Below are 23,792 nucleotides of genomic sequence, written 5' to 3' on the forward strand. Positions count from 1 at the left end.
TATCATAGTAATATAGTCATATCATAGCAATATAGTCATATCATAGTAATATAGTCATATCATAGTAATATAGTCATATTATAGTAATATAGTCATATCATAGTAATATAGTCATATCATAGTAATATAGTCATATCATAGTAATATAGTCATATCATAGTAATATAGTCATTTCATAGTAATATAGTCATATCATAGTAATATAGTCATATCGTAGTAATATAGTCATATCATAGTAATATAGTCATATCATAGTAATATAGTCATATCATAGTAATATAGTAATATCATAGTCATATCATAGTAATATAGTCATATCATAGTAATATAGTAATATCATAGTCATATCATAGTAATATAGTCATATCATAGTCATATCATAGTAATATAGTCATATCATAGTAATATAGTAATATCATAGTAATATAGTCATATCATAGTAATAGTATAGTAATATCATAGTAATATAGTCATTTCATAGTAATATCATAGTAATATAGTCATATCATAGTAATATAGTCATATCATAGTAATATAGTCATATCATAGTAATATAGTCATATCATAGTAATATAGTCATATCATAGTAATATAGTCATATCATAGTAATATAGTCATATCATAGTCATATCATAGTAATATAGTCATATCATAGTAATATAGTCATATCATAGTAATATAGTCATATCATAGTAATATAGTCATATCATAGTCATATAGTCATATCATAGTAATATAGTCATATCATAGTAATATAGTCATATCATAGTAATATAGTAATATCATAGTCATATCATAGTAATATAGTCATATCATAGTAATATAGTCATATCATAGTAATATAGTCATATCATAGTAATATCATAGTAATAGTATAGTCATATCATAGTAATATAGTCATATCATAGTAATATAGTCATATCATAGTAATATAGTCATATCATAGTAATATAGTCATATCATAGTAATATAGTCATATCATAGTAATATAGTCATATCGTAGTAATATAGTCATATCATAGTAATATAGTCATATCATAGTAATATAGTCATATCATAGTAATATAGTCATATCATAGTAATATAGTCATATCATAGTAATATAGTCATATCGTAATATCATAGTAATACTATATCCCAGGAATATTCCAGTCATATCATAGGAATATCATAGTAATATAGTCATATCATAGTAATATAGTCATATCATAGGAATATCATAGTAATATAGTCATATCATAGTAATATAGTCATATCGTAATATAGTCATATCATAGTCATATCATAGTAATATAGTCATATCATAGTCATATCATAGTAATATAGTCATATCATAGTCATATCATAGTAATATAGTCATATCATAGCAATATAGTCATATCATAGTAATATAGTCATATCATAGTAATATAGTCATATCATAGTAATATAGTCATATCATAGTAATATAGTCATATCATAGTAATATAGTCATATCATAGTAATATAGTCATATCATAGTAATATAGTCATTTCATAGTAATATAGTCATATCATAGTAATATAGTCATATCGTAGTAATATAGTCATATCATAGTAATATAGTCATATCATAGTAATATAGTCATATCATAGTAATATAGTAATATCATAGTAATATCATAGTAATATAGTCATATCATAGTAATATAGTAATATCATAGTCATATCATAGTAATATAGTCATATCATAGTCATATCATAGTAATATAGTCATATCATAGTAATATAGTAATATCATAGTAATATAGTCATATCATAGTAATAGTATAGTAATATCATAGTAATATAGTCATTTCATAGTAATATCATAGTAATATAGTCATATCATAGTAATATAGTCATATAATAGTAATATAGTCATATCATAGTAATATAGTCATATCATAGTAATATAGTCATATCATAGTAATATAGTCATATCATAGTAATATAGTCATATCATAGTCATATCATAGTAATATAGTCATATCATAGTAATATAGTCATATCATAGTAATATAGTCATATCATAGTAATATAGTCATATCATAGTCATATAGTCATATCATAGTAATATAGTCATATCATAGTAATATAGTCATATCATAGTAATATAGTAATATCATAGTCATATCATAGTAATATAGTCATATCATAGTAATATAGTCATATCATAGTCATATCATAGTAATATAGTCATATCATAGTAATATAGTCATATCATAGTAATATAGCCATATCATAGTAATATAGTCATATCATAGTAATAGTATAGTAATATCATAGTAATATAGTAATTTCATAGTAATATAGTCATATCATAGTAACATAGTAATATCATAGTAATATAGTCATATCATAGTAATATAGTCATATCATAGTAATATAGTCATATCATAGTAATAGTATAGTAATATCATAGTAATATAGTCATTTCATAGTAATATAGTCATATCATAGTAATATAGTAATATCATAGTAATATCATAGTAATATAGTCATATCATAGTAATATAGTAATATCATAGTCATATCATAGTAATATAGTAATATCATAGTAATATAGTCATATCATAGTAATATAGTCATATCATAGTAATATAGTAATATCATAGTCATATCATAGTAATATAGTCATATCATAGTAATATAGTAATATCATAGTAATATAGTCATATCATAGTAATATAGTCATATCATAGTAATATAGTCATTTCATAGTAATATAGTAATATCATAGTAATATAGTCATTTCATAGTAAAATAGTCATATCATAGTAATATAGTCATATCATAGTAATATAGTCATATCATAGTAATATAGTCATATCATAGTAATATAGTCATATCATAGTAATATAGTCATATCATAGTAATAGTATAGTAATATCATAGTAATATAGTCATTTCATAGTAATATAGTCATATCATAGTAATATAGTAATATCATAGTAATATCATAGTAATATAGTCATATCATAGTAATATAGTAATATCATAGTCATATCATAGTAATATAGTAATATCATAGTAATATAGTCATATCATAGTAATATAGTCATATCATAGTAATATAGTAATATCATAGTCATATCATAGTAATATAGTCATATCATAGTAATATAGTAATATCATAGTAATATAGTCATATCATAGTAATATAGTCATATCATAGTAATATAGTCATTTCATAGTAATATAGTAATATCATAGTAATATAGTCATTTCATAGTAAAATAGTCATATCATAGTAATATAGTCATATCATAGTAATATAGTCATATCATAGTAATATAGTCATATCATAGTAATATAGTCATATCATAGTAATATAGTCATTTCATAGTAATATAGTCATATCGTAATATAGTCATATCATAGTCATATCATAGTAATATAGTCATATCATAGTCATATCATAGTAATATAGTCATATCATAGTAATATAGTAATATCATAGTAATATAGTCATATCATAGTAATATAGTCATATCATAGTAATATAGTCATATCGTAATATAGTCATATCATAGTCATATCATAGTAATATAGTCATATCATAGTCATATCATAGTAATATAGTCATATCATAGTAATATAGTCATATCATAGTAATATAGTCATATCATAGTAATATCATAGTAATAGTATAGTAATATCATAGTAATATAGTCATATCATAGTAATATAGTCATATCATAGTAATATAGTCATATCATAGTAATATAGTCATATCATAGTAATATAGTCATTTCATAGTAATATAGTCATATCATAGTAATATAGTCATATCGTAGTAATATAGTCATATCATAGTAATATAGTCATATCATAGTAATATAGTCATATCATAGTAATATAGTAATATCATAGTCATATCATAGTAATATAGTCATATCATAGTAATATAGTAATATCATAGTCATATCATAGTAATATAGTCATATCATAGTCATATCATAGTAATATAGTCATATCATAGTAATATAGTAATATCATAGTAATATAGTCATATCATAGTAATAGTATAGTAATATCATAGTAATATAGTCATATCATAGTAATATAGTCATATCATAGTAATATAGTCATATCATAGTAATATAGTCATATCATAGTAATATAGTCATTTCATAGTAATATAGTCATATCATAGTAATATAGTCATATCGTAGTAATATAGTCATATCATAGTAATATAGTCATATCATAGTAATATAGTCATATCATAGTAATATAGTAATATCATAGTCATATCATAGTAATATAGTCATATCATAGTAATATAGTCATATCATAGTAATATAGTCATATCATAGTAATATAGTCATATCATAGTAATATAGTAATATCATAGTCATATCATAGTAATATAGTCATATCATAGTAATATAGTCATATCATAGTCATATCATAGTAATATAGTCATATCATAGTAATATAGTCATATCATAGTAATATAGTCATATCATAGTAATATAGTCATATCATAGTAATAGTATAGTAATATCATAGTAATATAGTCATTTCATAGTAATATAGTCATATCATAGTAATATAGTAATATCATAGTAATATAGTAATATCATAGTCATATCATAGTAATATAGTCATATCATAGTAATATAGTCATATCATAGTAATATAGTCATATCATAGTAATATAGTCATATCATAGTAATAGTATAGTAATATCATAGTAATATAGTCATTTCATAGTAATATAGTCATATCATAGTAATATAGTAATATCATAGTAATATCATAGTAATATAGTCATATCATAGTAATATAGTAATATCATAGTCATATCATAGTAATATAGTAATATCATAGTAATATAGTCATATCATAGTCATATCATAGTAATATAGTCATATCATAGTAATATAGTCATATCATAGTAATATAGTCATATCATAGTAATATAGTCATATCATAGTAATATAGTCATATCATAGTAATATAGTCATATCATAGTAATATAGTCATATCATAGTAATAGTATAGTAATATCATAGTAATATAGTCATTTCATAGTAATATAGTCATATCATAGTAATATAGTAATATCATAGTAATATAGTAATATCATAGTCATATCATAGTAATATAGTCATATCATAGTAATATAGTCATATCATAGTAATATAGTCATATCATAGTAATATAGTCATATCATAGTAATAGTATAGTAATATCATAGTAATATAGTCATTTCATAGTAATATAGTCATATCATAGTAATATAGTAATATCATAGTAATATCATAGTAATATAGTCATATCATAGTAATATAGTAATATCATAGTCATATCATAGTAATATAGTAATATCATAGTAATATAGTAATATCATAGTCATATCATAGTAATATAGTCATATCATAGTAATATAGTCATATCATAGTAATATAGTCATATCATAGTAATATAGTCATATCATAGTAATATAGTCATATCATAGTAATATAGTCATATCATAGTAATATAGTCATATCATAGTAATATAGTCATATCATAGTAATATAGTCATATCATAGTCATATCATAGTAATATAGTCATATCATAGTCATATCATAGTAATATAGTCATATCATAGTAATATAGTCATATCATAGTAATATAGTCATATCATAGTAATATAGTCATATCATAGTAATATAGTCATATCATAGTAATATAGTCATATCATAGTAATATAGTCATATCATAGTAATATAGTCATATCATAGTAATATAGTCATATCATAGTAATATAGTCATTTCATAGTAATATAGTCATATCATAGTAATATAGTCATATCGTAGTAATATAGTCATATCATAGTAATATAGTCATATCATAGTAATATAGTCATATCATAGTAATATAGTCATATCATAGTAATATAGTCATATCATAGTAATATAGTCATATCATAGTAATATAGTCATATCATAGTAATATAGTCATATCATAGTAATATAGTCATATCATAGTAATATAGTCATATCATAGTAATATAGTCATATCATAGTCATATAGTCATATCATAGTAATATAGTCATATCATAGTAATATAGTCATTTCATAGTCATATCATAGTAATATAGTCATATCATAGTCATATCATAGTAATATAGTCATATCATAGTAATATAGTCATATCATAGTAATATAGTCATATCATAGTAATATAGTCATATCATAGTCATATCATAGTAATATAGTCATATCATAGTAATATAGTCATTTCATAGTAATATAGTCATATCATAGTAATATAGTCATATCGTAATATAGTCATATCATAGTAATATAGTCATATCATAGTAATATAGTCATATCATAGTAATAGTATAGTAATATCATAGTAATATAGTCATATCATAGTCATATCATAGTAATATAGTCATATCATAGTAATATAGTAATATCATAGTAATATAGTCATATCATAGTAATATAGTCATATCATAGTAATATAGTCATATCATAGTAATATAGTCATATCATAGTAATATAGTCATATCATAGTAATATAGTCATATCATAGTAATATAGTCATATCGTAGTAATATAGTCATATCGTAGTAATATAGTCATATCATAGTAATATAGTCATATCATAGTAATATAGTCATATCATAGTAATATAGTCATATCATAGTAATATAGTCATATCATAGTCATATAGTCATATCATAGTAATATAGTCATATCATAGTAATATAGTCATTTCATAGTCATATCATAGTAATATAGTCATATCATAGTCATATCATAGTAATATAGTCATATCATAGTAATATAGTCATATCATAGTAATATAGTCATATCATAGTAATATAGTCATATCATAGTCATATCATAGTAATATAGTCATATCATAGTAATATAGTCATTTCATAGTAATATAGTCATATCATAGTAATATAGTCATATCGTAATATAGTCATATCATAGTAATATAGTCATATCATAGTAATATAGTCATATCATAGTAATAGTATAGTAATATCATAGTAATATAGTCATATTATAGTCATATCATAGTAATATAGTCATATCATAGTAATATAGTAATATCATAGTAATATAGTCATATCATAGTAATATAGTCATATCATAGTAATATAGTCATATCGTAATATAGTCATATCATAGTAATATAGTCATATCATAGTAATATAGTAATATCATAGTAATATAGTCATATCATAGTAATATAGTCATATCATAGTAATATAGTCATATCATAGTAATATAGTCATATCATAGTAATATAGTCATATCATAGTAATATCATAGTAATACTATATCCCAGGAATATTCCAGTCATATCATAGGAATATCATAGTAACAGTATAGTAATATCATAGTAATAGTCATATCATAGTAATATTATAGTAATAGTATAGTAATATCAGTGATAGTCATATCATAGTAATATAGTCATATCATAGTAATATCATAGTAATAGTATAGTAATATCATAGTAATATAGTCATATCATAGTAATATAGTCATATCATAGTAATATAGTCATATCATAGTAATATAGTCATATCATAGTAATATAGTCATATCATAGTAATATAGTCATATCATAGTAATATAGTCATATCATAGTCATATCATAGTAATATAGTCATATCATAGTAATATAGTCATATCATAGTAATATAGTCATATCATAGTAATATAGTCATATCATAGTAATATAGTCATATCATAGTAATATAGTCATATCATAGTAATATAGTCATATCATAGTAATATAGTCATATCGTAATATAGTCATTTCATAGTAATATCATAGTAATACTATATCCCAGGAATATTCCAGTCATATCATAGGAATATCATAGTAATAGTCATATCATAGTAATATTATAGTAATAGTATAGTAATATCATAGTGATAGTCATATCATAGTAATATAGTCATATCATAGTAATAGTATAGTAATATCATAGTAGTATCATAGTAATAGTCATATCATAGTAATAGTATAGTAATATCATAGTAATAGTAACATCATAGCAATATAGTCATATCATAGTAATAGTATAGTAATATCATAGTAGTATAGTAATATCATAGTAATAGTGTAGTAATATCATAGTAGTATAGTAATATCATAGTAATAGTGTAGTAATATCATAGTAATAGTATAGTAATATCATAGTAATAGTATAGTAGTAGCATTAATAGTATAGTAATATCATTGTAATAGTATAGTAATATCATAGTAATATCATAGTAATAGTATAGTAATGTCATAGCGATATAGTAATATCATAGTAATAGTATAGTAATATCAGTAATAGTATAGTAATATCATAGTAATATATTACTAGTAATGTCATAGTAATATAGTAATAGTATAGTAATGTCATAGTAATAGTATAGTGATATAATAGTATAGTATAGTAATATCATAGTAAGAGTATAGTAATGTCATAGTAATATAGTAATAGTATAGTAATGTCATAGTAATAGTATAGTAATATCATAGTAATAGTATAGTAATATCATAGTAGTAGTATAGTAATATCATAGTAGTAGTATAGTAATATCAGAGTAATAGTATAGTGATATCATAGTAGTAGTATAGTGATATCATAGTAGTAGTAGTAGTATAGTAATAGAGTAATAGTGTAGTAATATCATAGTAGTAGTATAGTAATAGAGTAATAGCATAGTAATATCATAGTAGTAGTATAGTAATATAGTCATAGCATAGCCACAGCATTACCTTGTCAGTAGAGTTGAGGTCAGCGCCATGTTCTATCAGACACTCTACTATATCAGCGAACCCCCTGGCAGAGGCGGTGAGGAGGGGGCTCTCTCCCTCCCTGTTCTTGGCATTAACCTGGCACCCCGCCTGGCATAGTGTCCTGGCCACCGAGGAGTAGCCATGCCACGACGCACAGTGGAGCGGTGTCTCCTGCTCCTGATGAGGAGAGGAGGGGGTGGGGGTGGGGTTATAGGGATACCTACATGGCAGCTCCTAATCTAGGTGAAGGAGCCTGGCACCAGTCTGTTTGGGCCTAAATGCCACTGCTTTTCACTTCCAGCGGAATCAAAATGATCACAAAACTATCCTAAACACTACCTTAAGCCTTGAAAAACAGTCTGTGCTTTTCTAACGCTGATGTTTCTCCTGCTCTAACGGTTGGTACAGAACAATGCTGCTGTCAATTATCTAACGGTTGGTACAGAACAACGCTGCTGTCAATTATCTAACGGTTGGTACAGAACAACGCTGCTGTCCCTCCTGATCTAATGGTTGGTACAGAACAATGCTGCTGTCCCTGATCTAACGGTTGGTACAGAACAATGCTGCTGTCCCTCCTGATATAACGGTTGGTACAGAACAACGCTGCTGTCCCTGATCTAACGGTTGGTACAGAACAATGCTGCTGTCCCTCCTGATCTAACGGTTGGTACAGAACAACGCTGCTGTCCCTGCTGATCTAACGGTTGGTACAGAACAATGCTGCTGTCCCTCCTGATCTAACGGTTGGTACAGAACAACGCTGCTGTCCCTCCTGATCTAAAGGTTGGTACAGAACAATGCTGCTGTCCCTCCTGATCTAACGGTTGGTAAAGAACAACGCTGCTGTCCCTGATCTAACGGTTGGTACAGAACAACGCTGCTATCCCTGATCTAACGGTTGGTACAGAACAACGCTGCTGTCCCTCCTGATCTAATGGTTGGTACAGAACAATGCTGCTGTCCCTCCTGATCTAACGGTTGGTACAGAACAACGCTGCTGTCCCTCCTGATCTAACGGTTGGTACAGAACAACGCTGCTGTACCTGATCTAACGGTTGGTACAGAACAACGCTGCTATCCCTGATCTAACGGTTGGTACAGAACAACGCTGCTGTCCCTCCTGATCTAATGGTTGGTACAGAACAATGCTGCTGTCCCTCCTGATCTAACGGTTGGTACAGAACAACGCTGCTGTCCCTCCTGATCTAACGGTTGGTACAGAACAACGCTGCTGTCAATTCTGATCTAACGGTTGGTACAGAACAATGATGCTGTCCCTCCTAATCTAACGGTTAGCACAGAACAGCGCTGCTGTCCCTGATCTAACGGTTGGTACAGAACAATGCTGCTGTCCCTCCTGATCTAACGGTTGGTACAGAACAATGCTGCTGTCTCTGATCTAACGGTTGGTACAGAACAACGCTGCTGTCACTCCTGATCTAACGGTTGGTACAGAACAATGCTGCTTTCCCTGATCTAACGGTTGGTACAGAACAACGCTGCTGTCCCTCCTGATCTAACGGTTGGTACAGAACAACGCTGCTGTGCCTGATCTAACGGTTGGTACAGAACAACGCTGCTGTGCCTGATCTAACGGTTGGTACAGAACAACGCTGCTGTCCTTCCTGATCTAACGGTTGGTACAGAACAACGCTGCTGTCCCTGCTGATCTAACGGTTGGTACAGAACAACGCTGCTGTCCCTGATCTAACGGTTGGTACAGAACAACGCTGCTGTCCCTCCTGATCTAACGGTTGGTACAGAACAACGCTGCTGTCCCTGATCTAACGGTTGGTACAGAACAACGCTGCTGTCCCTCCTGATCTAACGGTTGGTACAGAACAACGCTGCTGTCCCTCCTGATCTAACGGTTGGTAAAGAACAACGCTGCTGTCCCTCCTGATCTAACGGTTGGTACAGAACAACGCTGCTGTCCCTCCTGATCTAACGGTTGGTACAGAACAACGCTGCTGTCCCTCCTGATCTAACGGTTGGTACAGAACAAAGCTGCTGTCCCTCCTGATCTAACGGTTGGTACAGAACAATGCTGCTGTCCCTCCTGATCTAACGGTTGGTACAGAACAATGATGCTGTCCCTCCTGATCTAATGGTTGGTACAGAACAATGCTGCTGTCCCTGATCTAACGGTTGGTACAGAACAACGCTGCTGCCCCTCCTGATCTAACGGTTGGTACAGAACAACGCTGCTGTCCCTCCTGATACAACGGTTGGTACAGAGCAATGCTGCTGTCCCTCCTGATCTAACGGTTGGTACAGAACAACGCTGCTGTGCCTGATCTAACGGTTGGTACAGAACGCTGCTGTCCCTCCTGATCTAACAGTTGGTACAGAACAACGCTGCTGTCCCTCCTTATCTAACGGTTGGTACAGAACAACGCTGCTATCCCTGATCTAACGGTTGGTACAGAACAACGCTGCTGTCCCTCCTGATCTAATGGTTGGTACAGAACAATGCTGCTGTCCCTCCTGATCTAATGGTTGGTACAGAACAACGCTGCTGTCCCTCCTGATCTAACGGTTGGTACAGAACAATGCTGCTGTCCCTCCTGATCTAACGGTTGGTAAAGAACAACGCTGCTGTCCCTGATCTAACGGTTGGTACAGAACAACGCTGCTATCCCTGATCTAACGGTTGGTACAGAACAACGCTGCTGTCCCTCCTGATCTAACGGTTGGTACAGAACAACGCTGCTGTCCCTCCTGATCTAACGGTTGGTACAGAACAACGCTGCTGTACCTGATCTAACGGTTGGTACAGAACAACGCTGCTATCCCTGATCTAACGGTTGGTACAGAACAACGCTGCTGTCCCTCCTGATCTAATGGTTGGTACAGAACAATGCTGCTGTCCCTCCTGATCTAACGGTTGGTACAGAACAACGCTGCTGTCCCTCCTGATCTAACGGTTGGTACAGAACAACGCTGCTGTCAATTCTGATCTAACGGTTGGTACAGAACAATGATGCTGTCCCTCCTAATCTAACGGTTAGCACAGAACAGCGCTGCTGTCCCTGATCTAACGGTTGGTACAGAACAATGCTGCTGTCCCTCCTGATCTAACGGTTGGTACAGAACAATGCTGCTGTCTCTGATCTAACGGTTGGTACAGAACAACGCTGCTGTCACTCCTGATCTAACGGTTGGTACAGAACAATGCTGCTGTCCCTGATCTAACGGTTGGTACAGAACAACGCTGCTGTCCCTCCTGATCTAACGGTTGGTACAGAACAACGCTGCTGTGCCTGATCTAACGGTTGGTACAGAACAACGCTGCTGTGCCTGATCTAACGGTTGGTACAGAACAACGCTGCTGTCCTTCCTGATCTAACGGTTGGTACAGAACAACGCTGCTGTCCCTGCTGATCTAACGGTTGGTACAGAACAACGCTGCTGTCCCTGATCTAACGGTTGGTACAGAACAACGCTGCTGTCCCTCCTGATCTAACGGTTGGTACAGAACAACGCTGCTGTCCCTGATCTAACGGTTGGTACAGAACAACGCTGCTGTCCCTCCTGATCTAACGGTTGGTACAGAACAACGCTGCTGTCCCTCCTGATCTAACGGTTGGTACAGAACAACGCTGCTGTCCCTCCTGATCTAACGGTTGGTACAGAACAACGCTGCTGTCCCTCCTGATCTAACGGTTGGTACAGAACAACGCTGCTGTCCCTCCTGATCTAACGGTTGGTACAGAACAAAGCTGCTGTCCCTCCTGATCTAACGGTTGGTACAGAACAATGCTGCTGTCCCTCCTGATCTAACGGTTGGTACAGAACAATGATGCTGTCCCTCCTGATCTAATGGTTGGTACAGAACAATGCTGCTGTCCCTGATCTAACGGTTGGTACAGAACAACGCTGCTGTCCCTCCTGATCTAACGGTTGGTACAGAACAACGCTGCTGTCCCTCCTGATCCAACGGTTGGTACAGAGCAATGCTGCTGTCCCTCCTGATCTAACGGTTGGTACAGAACAACGCTGCTGTGCCTGATCTAACGGTTGGTACAGAACGCTGCTGTCCCTCCTGATCTAACGGTTGGTACAGAACAACGCTGCTGTCCCTCCTTATCTAACGGTTGGTACAGAACAACGCTGCTATCCCTGATCTAACGGTTGGTACAGAACAACGCTGCTGTCCCTCCTGATCTAATGGTTGGTACAGAACAATGCTGCTGTCCCTCCTGATCTAATGGTTGGTACAGAACAACGCTGCTGTCCCTCCTGATCTAACGGTTGGTACAGAACAATGCTGCTGTCCCTCCTGATCTAACGGTTGGTAAAGAACAACGCTGCTGTCCCTGATCTAACGGTTGGTACAGAACAACGCTGCTATCCCTGATCTAACGGTTGGTACAGAACAACGCTGCTGTCCCTCCTGATCTAATGGTTGGTACAGAACAATGCTGCTGTCCCTTCTGATCTAACGGTTGGTACAGAACAACGCTGCTGTCCCTCCTGATCTAACGGTTGGTACAGAACAACGCTGCTGTCAATCCTGATCTAACGGTTGGTACAGAACAATGATGCTGTCCCTCCTGATCTAACGGTTAGCACAGAACAGCGCTGCTGTCCCTGATCTAAAGGTTGGTACAGAACAATGCTGCTGTCCCTCCAGATCTAACGGTTGGTACAGAACAATGCTGCTGTCTCTGATCTAACGGTTGGTACAGAACAACGCTGCTGTCACTCCTGATCTAACGGTTGGTACAGAACAATGCTGCTGTCCCTGATCTAACGGTTGGTACAGAACAACGCTGCTGTCCCTCCTGATCTAACGGTTGGTACAGAACAACGCTGCTGTGCCTGATCTAACGGTTGGTACAGAACAACGCTGCTGTCCCTGCTGATCTAACGGTTGGTACAGAACAACGCTGCTGTCCCTGATCTAACGGTTGGTACAGAACAACGCTGCTGTCCCTCCTGATCTAACGGTTGGTACAGAACAACGCTGCTGTCCCTGATCTAACAGTTGGTACAGAACAACGCTGCTGTCCCTCCTGATCTAACGGTTGGTACAGAACAACGCTGCTGTCCCTCCTGATCTAACGGTTGGTACAGAACAACGCTGCTGTCCCTCCTGATCTAACGGTTAGTACAGAACAACGCTGCTGTCCCTCCTGATCTAACGGTTGGTACAGAACAACGCTGCTGTCCCTCCTGATCTAACGGTTGGTACAGAACAAAGCTGCTGTCCCTCCTGATCTAACGGTTGGTACAGAACAATGCTGCTGTCCCTCCTGATCTAACGGTTGGTACAGAACAATGATGCTGTCCCTCCTGATCTAATGGTTGGTACAGAACAATGCTGCTGTCCCTGATCTAACGGTTGGTACAGAACAACACTGTGGCCCTTCTGATCTAACAGTTGGAACAGAACAACGCTGCTGTCCCTGATCTAACGGTTGGTACAGAACAACGCTGCTGTCCCTCCTGATCTAACGGTTGGTACAGAACAACGCTGCTGTCCCTCCTGATCCAACGGTTGGTACAGAGCAATGCTGCTGTCCCTCCTGATCTAACGGTTGGTACAGAACAACGCTGCTGTGCCTGATCTAACGGTTGGTACAGAACGCTGCTGTCCCTCCTGATCTAACGGTTGGTACAGAACAACGCTGCTGTCCCTGATCTAACGGTTGGTACAGAACAACATTGCTGTCCCTGATCTAACGGTTGGTACAGAACAACGCTGCTGTCCCTGATCTAACGGTTGGTACAGAACAACGCTGCTGTCCCTCCTGATCTAATGGTTGGTACAGAACAATGCTGCTGTCCCTTCTGATCTAACGGTTGGTACAGAACAACGCTGCTGTCCCTCCTGATCTAACGGTTGGTACAGAACAACGCTGCTGTCAATCCTGATCTAACGGTTGGTACAGAACAATGATGCTGTCCCTCCTGATCTAACGGTTAGCACAGAACAGCGCTGCTGTCCCTGATCTAAAGGTTGGTACAGAACAATGCTGCTGTCCCTCCAGATCTAACGGTTGGTACAGAACAATGCTGCTGTCTCTGATCTAACGGTTGGTACAGAACAACGCTGCTGTCACTCCTGATCTAACGGTTGGTACAGAACAATGCTGCTGTCCCTGATCTAACGGTTGGTACAGAACAACGCTGCTGTCCCTCCTGATCTAACGGTTGGTACAGAACAACGCTGCTGTGCCTGATCTAACGGTTGGTACAGAACAACGCTGCTGTCCCTGCTGATCTAACGGTTGGTACAGAACAACGCTGCTGTCCCTGATCTAACGGTTGGTACAGAACAACGCTGCTGTCCCTCCTGATCTAACGGTTGGTACAGAACAACGCTGCTGTCCCTGATCTAACAGTTGGTACAGAACAACGCTGCTGTCCCTCCTGATCTAACGGTTGGTACAGAACAACGCTGCTGTCCCTCCTGATCTAACGGTTGGTACAGAACAACGCTGCTGTCCCTCCTGATCTAACGGTTAGTACAGAACAACGCTGCTGTCCCTCCTGATCTAACGGTTGGTACAGAACAACGCTGCTGTCCCTCCTGATCTAACGGTTGGTACAGAACAAAGCTGCTGTCCCTCCTGATCTAACGGTTGGTACAGAACAATGCTGCTGTCCCTCCTGATCTAACGGTTGGTACAGAACAATGATGCTGTCCCTCCTGATCTAATGGTTGGTACAGAACAATGCTGCTGTCCCTGATCTAACGGTTGGTACAGAACAACACTGTGGCCCTTCTGATCTAACAGTTGGAACAGAACAACGCTGCTGTCCCTGATCTAACGGTTGGTACAGAACAACGCTGCTGTCCCTCCTGATCTAACGGTTGGTACAGAACAACGCTGCTGTCCCTCCTGATCCAACGGTTGGTACAGAGCAATGCTGCTGTCCCTCCTGATCTAACGGTTGGTACAGAACAACGCTGCTGTGCCTGATCTAACGGTTGGTACAGAACGCTGCTGTCCCTCCTGATCTAACGGTTGGTACAGAACAACGCTGCTGTCCCTGATCTAACGGTTGGTACAGAACAACGCTGCTGTCCCTGATCTAACGGTTGGTACAGAACAACGCTGCTGTCCCTGATCTAACGGTTGGTACAGAACAACGCTGCTGTCCCTCCTGATCTAACGGTTGGTACAGAACAACGCTGCTGTCCCTCCTGATCCAACGGTTGGTACAGAACAACGCTGCTGTCCTTCCTGATCTAACGGTTGGTACAGAACATCGCTGCTGTCCTTCCTGATCTAACGGTTGGTACAGAACAACGCTGCTGTCCCTGCTGATCTAACGGTTGGTACAGAACAACGCTGCTGTCCCTGATCTAACGGTTGGTACAGAACAACGCTGCTGTCCCTCCTGATCTAACGGTTGGTACAGAACAACGCTGCTGTCCCTCCTGATCTAACGGTTGGTACAGAACAACGCTTGCTGTCCCTCCTGATCTAACGGTTGGTACAGAACAACGCTGCTGTCCCTCCTGATCTAACGGTTGGTACAGAACAACGCTTGCTGTCCCTCCTGATCTAACGGTTGGTACAGAACAACGCTGCTGTCCCTCCTGATCTAACGGTTGGTACAGAACAACGCTGCTGTCCCTGCTGATCTAACGGTTGGAACAGAACAATGCTGCTGTCCCTCCTGATCTAACGGTTGGTACAGAACAATGCTGCTGTCCCTCCTGATCTAACGGTTGGTACAGAACGCTGCTGTCCCTCCTGATCTAACGGTTGGTACAGAACAACGCTGCTGTCCCTGATCTAACGGTTGGTACAGAACAACGCTGCTGTCCCTCCTGATCTAACGGTTGGTACAGAACAACGCTACTGTCCCTCCTGATCTAACGGTTGGTACAGAACAATGCTGCTGTCCCTCCTGATCTAACGGTTGGTACAGAACAACGCTGCTGTCCCTCCTGATCTAACGGTTGGTACAGAACAATGCTGCTGTCCCTCCTGATCTAACGGTTGGTAAAGAACAACGCTGCTGTCCCTGATCTAACGGTTGGTACAGAACAACGCTGCTATCCCTGATCTAACGGTTGGTACAGAACAACGCTGCTGTCCCTGATCTAACGGTTGGTACAGAACAACGCTGCTGTCCTTCCTGATCTAACGGTTGGTACAGAACAACGCTGCTGTCCCTGCTGATCTAACGGTTGGTACAGAACAACGCTGCTGTCCCTGATCTAACGGTTGGTACAGAACAACGCTGCTGTCCCTCCTGATCTAACGGTTGGTACAGAACAACGCTGCTGTCCCTCCTGATCTAACGGTTGGTACAGAACAACGCTGCTGTCCCTCCTGATCTAACGGTTGGTACAGAACAACGCTGCTGTCCCTCCTGATATAACGGTTGGTACAGAACAATGCTGCTGTCCCTCCTGATCTAACGGTTGGAACAGAACAATGCTGCTGTCCCTCCTGATCTAACGGTTGGTACAGAACAATGCTGCTGTCCCTCCTGATCTAACGGTTGGTACAGAACAACGCTGCTGTCCCTGATCTAACGGTTGGTACAGAACAACGCTGCTGTCCCTCCTGATCTAACGTTTGGTACAGAACAACGCTGCTGTCCCTCCTGATCTAACGGTTGGTACAGAACAACGCTGCTGTCCCTCCTGATCTAACGGTTGGAACAGAACAACGCTGCTGTCCCTCCTGATCTAACGGTTGGAACAGAACAATGCTGCTGTCCCTCCTGATCTAACGGTTGGTACAGAACAATGCTGCTTTCCCTCCTGATCTAACGGTTGGTACAGAACGCTGCTGCCCCTCCTGATCTAACGGTTGGTACAGAACAACGCTGCTGTCCCTCCTGATCTAACGGTTGGTACAGAACAACGCTGCTGTCCCTCCTGATCTAACGGTTGGTACAGAACAACGCTGCTGTCCCTCCTGATCTAACGGTTGGTACAGAACAATGCTTCTGTCCCTCCTGATCTAACGGTTGGTACAGAACAACGCCGCTGTCCCTGATCTAACGATTGGTACAGAACAACGCTGCTGTCCCTCCTGATCTAACGGTTGGTACAGAACAATGCTGCTGTCCCTCCTGTCCCGAAGCCACTTCTGTGTTGTCTTTGCTGTGTGCTTAGGGTTGTTGTCCTGTTGGAAGGTGAACCTTCAACCCAGTCTGAGGTCCTGAGCACTCTGGAGCAAGTTTTCATCAAGGATCTCTCTGTACTTTGCTCCGTTCAGCTTTCCCCGCGATCCTGACTAGTCTCCCAGTCCCTGCTGCTGAAAAACATCCCCACAGACTGATGCTGCCACCACCATGCTTCACCATAGGGATTGCGCCAGGTTTCCTCCAAACGTGACACTTGACATTCAGGCCAAAGAGTTCAATCTTGGTTTCATCAGACCTGAGAATCTTGTTTCTCATGGTCTGAGAGTCCTTTAGGTGCCTTTTGGCAAACTCAAAGCAGTGCCTTTTACTGAGGAGTGGCTTCCGTCTGGCCGCTCTACCATAAAGGTCTGATTGGTGAAGTGTTGCAGAGATGGTTGTCCTTCTGGAAGGTTCTCCCATTTCCACAGAGACACTCTGGAGCTGTCAGAGTGACCATCAGGTTATTGGTCACCTCCCTGACCAAGGCCCTTCTCCCCGATTGTTTGGCAGAGTGGCCAGCTCTAGTAAGAGTCTTGGTGGTTCCAAACTTCTTCCATTTAAGAATGATGGAGGTCACAGTGTTCTTGGGGACCTTCAATGCTGCAGAAATGTTTTGGTACCCTTCCCCAGATTTGTGCCTCCACACAATCCTGTCTTGAAGCTCTAAGGACAATTCCTTGGTTTTTGCTCTGACATGCACTGTCAACTATGGGACCTTATATAGACAGGTGTGTGCCTCTCCAAATCATGTCCAATCAATTGAATTTACAACAGGTGGACTCCAATCAAGTTGGAGAAACATCTCAAGGATGATCAATGGAAACAGGATGCACCTGAGCTCAATTTCGAGTTTCATAGCAAAGGGTCTGAATACTTATGTAAAAACCTGTTTTTGATTTGTCATTATGGGGTATTGTGTATAGACTGATAAGGATTTTAAATTTTTTATTTGATACATTTTAGAATAAGGCTGTAATGTAACAAAATGTGGAAAAAGTCAAGGGGTCTGAATACTTTCCAAATGCACTGTACCTCATCAGTTTAACACGTGACATACCTCATCAGGTTAATGCGTGACAAACCTCATCAGGTTGACGCGTGACAAACCTCATCAGGTTGACGCGTGACATACCTCATCAGGTTGACGCGTGACATACCTCATCAGGTTGACGCGTGACATACCTCAACAGGTTGACGCGTGACATACCTCATCAGGTTGACGCGTGACATACCTCATCAGGTTGACGCGTGACATACCTCATCAGGTTGACGCGTGACATACCTCATCAGGTTGACGCGTGACATACCTCATCAGGTTGACGCGTGACATACCTCATCAGGTTGACGCGTGACATACCTCATCAGGTTGACGCGTGACATACCTCATCAGGTGGACGCGTGACATACCTCATCAGGTGGACACGTGACATACCTCATCAGGTGGACACGTGACATACCTCATCAGGTTGAAACGTGACATACCTCATCAGGTTGAAACGTGACATACCTCATCAGGTTGACACGTGACATACCTCATCAGGTTGACACGTGACATACCTCATCAGGTTGACACGTGACATACCTCATCAGGTTGACACGTGACATACCTCATAAGGTTGACACGTGACATACCTCATCAGGTTGACGCGTGACATACCTCATCAGGTTGACGCGTGACATACCTCATCAGGTTGACGCGTGACATACCTCATCAGGTTGACGCGTGACATACCTCATCAGGTTGACGCGTGACATACCTCATCAGGTTAACGCGTGACATACCTCATCAGGTTAACACGTGACAAACCTCATCAGGTTGACGCGTGACAAACCTCATCAGGTTGACGCGTGACATACCTGATCAGGTTGACACGTGACATACCTCATCAGGTTGACACGTGACATACCTCATCAGGTGAACACATGACATACCTCATCAGGTTGACACGTGACACACCTCCTCAGGTTGACACGTGACACACCTCATCAGGTTGACACGTGACACACCTCATCAGGTTGACACGTGACACACCTCATTAGGTTGACACGTGACACACCTCAGGTTGACACGTGACATACCTCATCAGTTTGACACGTGACATACCTCATCAGGTTGACACGTGACATACCTCATCAGGTTGACACATGACATACCTCATCAGGTTGACACATACCTCATCAGGTTGACACATACCTCATCAGGTTGACACATACCTCATCAGGTGAACACGTGACATACCTCATCAGGTGAACATGTGACATACCTCATCAGGTGAACACGTGACATACCTCATCAGGTTGACACGTGACATACCTCATCAGGTTGACACGTGACATACCTCATCAGGTTGACACGTGACATACCTCATCAGGTTAACGCGTGACATACCTCATCAGGTTAACGCATGACGTACCTCATCAGGTTGACACGTACCTCATCAGGTTAACACGTGACATACCTCATCAGGTTGACACGTACCTCATCAGGTTGACACGTACCTCATCAGGTTGACACATACCTCATCAGGTTGATACATACCTCATCAGGTTAACACGTGACATACCTCATCAGGTTGACACGTGACATACCTCATCAGGTGAACACGTGACATACCTCATCAGGTGAACACGTGACATACCTCATCAGGTGAACACGTGACATACCTCATCAGGTTGACACGTGACATACCTCATCAGGTTAACACGTGACATACCTCATCCGGTTGACACGTGACATACCTCATCCGGTTGACATGTGACATACCTCATCCGGTTGACACGTGACATACCTCATCCGGTTGACACGTGACATACCTCATCAGGTTGACACGTGACATACCTCATCAGGTTGACACGTGACATACCTCATCAGGTTAACACGTGACATACCTCATCAGGTTGACACATGACATACCTCATCAGGTTAACACGTGACATACCTCATCAGGTTAACACTTGACATACCTCATCAGGTTAACACTTGACATACCTCATCAGGTTAACACGTGACATACATTGTGCACTTGTCTCATTTACTTGCTAAAATACACTCTGAACAAAACATTAGGAACACCTACTCTTTCTATGACAGACTGACCAGGTGAATCCAGGTGAAAGATAGGATCCCTTATTGACGTGTAGATGAAGAGGAGGAGGTTAAAGAAGGATTTTTAAGCCTTGAGACAACTGAGACATGGATTTATTATGTATGAATGGACACGAAAAACTGTCTCAGAACGGGGTATGGTAGTATGTGCCAGGCGCACCCGGTGAGTGTCAGGAACTGCAACGCTGCTGGGTCTTTTTCACGCTCAAGCGTTTACCGTGTGAATCAAGAATGATACAGTACAGTATTCAGTACAAACTCAGAACGTACGCTCTGACTGGTCTGTGTGTGTGTGGTGCGTGTACACGTACCCTGTCTGAGAGGTCTGGGTTGGCATGGATACTACACAGGTATTGGACCACATCCACGTTGCCATAGCGAGCTGCCACGTGTAGGGCTGTCTCTCCACTCTGTAACAGCAACACAGCATCAACACGGGTCGTTACTCCTCAAAAAAGCACCAGATCGACCCCCACCATGTCAGATCGTTATGAAATAATTTCTGTTGTTAGAAACAGATAAGAATTCCTGCAACATTATTTCTTTTAAATATATTTAGATTTTTTAAAATTAAGCTAATGGATTGCACTCAAACTGCCCTTTTTAATTTTAGGATTCATATAATATGTAATAAATATAGTACCTAACATCCGATTTGAACCAAACTTTTTAGTAACAGTGAGTTAGACATTGGAATCCAAAGGTCACACAACAGTTTCCCGTGTGCATCAAGAATGGTCCACCACATAAAGGACATCCAGACAACTTGACAGCTGTGGGAAGAGTTGGAGTCAACATGGACCAGCATCCCTGTGGAACGCTTTGGACACCTTGTATAGTCAACATGGACCAGCATCCCTGTGGAACGCTTTCAACACCTTGTAGAGACAACATGGGCCAGCATCCCTGTGGAACGCTTTCAACACCTTGTATAGTCAACATGGACCAGCATCCCTGTGGAACGCTTTCAACACCTTGTAGAGTCAACATGGACCAGCATCCCTGTGGAACGCTTTGGACACCTTGTAGAGTCAACATGGACCAGCATCCCTGTGGAACGCTTTGGACACCTTGTAGAGTTCATGACCTGATGAATTGAGGCTGTTCTGAGGGGAATAGGGAGAGTAACTAAATATTAGGTAGGTGTTTAATGTTTTGGTTGTTGGGGTGGATTGTTGTGTGGGGGGGCCTGGATGACTTTTGACCACTTATTTGTATTCCTTATGTCTTACTCATTGTTAGAAAAAAGTTTGGTTCAAAACGGATGTTAGGTACTATATAAATTAAAATGGACAATTTGGGTGCATTCATTTCGCTTAATTTCTCAGAGAACAAATTATATTTCAACAAAATAATGTTTCTAGCTCATCTGCTCTATTTCTAACTCCAGAAACCATTACAGAACAATTTAAATGTTGGGTGTCATGGCACAACACACACACAAACACAGTCCTTCTGAAGTGTAAACATCTAGGCACACCCACACCCACTCTGTGGTGAAACAATATTTTATTTCCATTGAAGAGTTCTGTGACGTAAAACACCAGTGTATCAGCTGATGCCATCCTGGCCAGTCGGTCGGCGTAGTGATCTAGAGAGGTGGAGAGGCACTGAGAAAGGAGGAGTGACGCATCTCCATCAGGGGGAGTGAAGCGTCTCTATCACAGTCTCCATGGCAACAGCAAATAAAGTAGATCAATCCAGGAATGATTGAACTCTGATGACTGAGCCTCCTGCCTAAAGGTAGTGTGTTAGGACTGTCGTACTATTGTATAAGCGTGTAACCGACCGTCATGGACGAAGACTGTCATGAAAATAAACATTAAAACCAAATTATTAAAAAAATATATACATTTACTGAACAAACAACTGATTGTAGACTAGATGGCCAGGCTTTCGTGTGACAAGTTGACTGGTAAACTCACAATGGCTGCCTGGTATTGTGATGCAATTACTTCCTTGGTAACGTAGAATGTTATTCAAATTATGTTAACTAATGTGGCTCATGCAATTCAAAGCATTTTTTGCAAAGTCAGATGAGTTGACAACAAATCACAGCTCATATTGATGGGCACACTTCCTGTTTTTACTATCTGCTTTGCTCCTCGCAACGGTTGCCAGTCCACCCATTATGACATCACTGACTTGAACGGGAAAATCATTCTATTCATGGCCAATTTACCGTCACCCAAAACTCCATGACTGTCACAGCCGTAGTGTGTGGGGAGGAAGGGGCGTGAGCCGCTCGAGGGGACTGATGGACTGACGGTCATGGAAGTGTGAAGTGTGTTGTGATCGTGGTATTCAGGGCCTGGTGTGAGTGTGGGGGGGATCACCTTATCTTGGACGTCCAGAGGGCAGGTCTTTTCATGCAGGAACCTGAGGGTCTCCACGTGTCCGTGTCTCCCTGCGTAGTAGATGGCGTTCGCTCCACTCTGAGGTTCAATGGGTACAGTCAGACACTGGGATGTGCAGCACAAATGGTTCAAATGGGCAACATGCGATTACTTAAGCTACATTAGAATGGTCTGTAGTGTGTCTGTTACTCACACCTCATCCCACCTCATCCCACCTCATCCCATCACACCTCACCCCATCCCACCCCATCATACCTCATCACACCTCACCCCATCCCACCTCACCCCATCCCACCCCATCATACCTCATCCCACCTCATCCCATCACACCTCACCCCATCCCACCCCATCATACCTCATCACACCTCACCCCATCCCACCTCACCCCACCTCACCCCATCCCACCTCACCCCATCCCACCTCATCCCACCTCACCCCACCTCACCCCATCCCACCTC

The 23,792-nt window shown here is 38.8% G+C and overlaps 1 protein-coding gene and 2 long non-coding RNA genes across 6 annotated transcripts in view; 1 reads left to right on the plus strand and 2 right to left on the minus strand.

Moving 5' to 3' along the window:
- Nucleotides 1–23,792, minus strand: part of dapk1 (death-associated protein kinase 1) — a 206,557-nt gene that overhangs the window by 49,490 nt on the left and 133,275 nt on the right. For all 3 annotated transcript variants that reach the window (XM_036936598.1, XM_036936596.1, XM_036936597.1), the window contains 3 exons: nucleotides 23,314–23,412; nucleotides 21,289–21,387; nucleotides 8,746–8,943 (listed from right to left, as the gene is read on the minus strand). In XM_036936598.1, coding sequence (XP_036792493.1) covers nucleotides 8,746–8,943; nucleotides 21,289–21,387; nucleotides 23,314–23,412 — 396 coding nt within the window. The remainder of the gene's footprint in view (nucleotides 1–8,745; nucleotides 8,944–21,288; nucleotides 21,388–23,313; nucleotides 23,413–23,792) is intronic.
- LOC118937430 lies at nucleotides 18,905–20,842 on the minus strand. 2 transcript variants are annotated; one of them, XR_005034781.1, is made up of 3 exons: nucleotides 20,736–20,842; nucleotides 20,136–20,370; nucleotides 18,905–18,928 (listed from the first exon to the last, which is right to left on the minus strand). It is a non-coding gene; the product is annotated as an uncharacterized LOC118937430 (long non-coding RNA). The 2 variants fall into 2 exon arrangements; XR_005034780.1 differs by having other exon boundaries at nucleotides 20,786–20,830.
- Nucleotides 18,912–20,485, plus strand: LOC118937431. Its single transcript, XR_005034782.1, has 4 exons — nucleotides 18,912–18,936; nucleotides 19,934–20,053; nucleotides 20,144–20,338; nucleotides 20,419–20,485. It is a non-coding gene; the product is annotated as an uncharacterized LOC118937431 (long non-coding RNA).

This window comes from Oncorhynchus mykiss, chromosome 11 (assembly GCF_013265735.2).
Source record: "Oncorhynchus mykiss isolate Arlee chromosome 11, USDA_OmykA_1.1, whole genome shotgun sequence".
NCBI classification, from domain to species: Eukaryota; Metazoa; Chordata; class Actinopteri; order Salmoniformes; family Salmonidae; genus Oncorhynchus; species Oncorhynchus mykiss.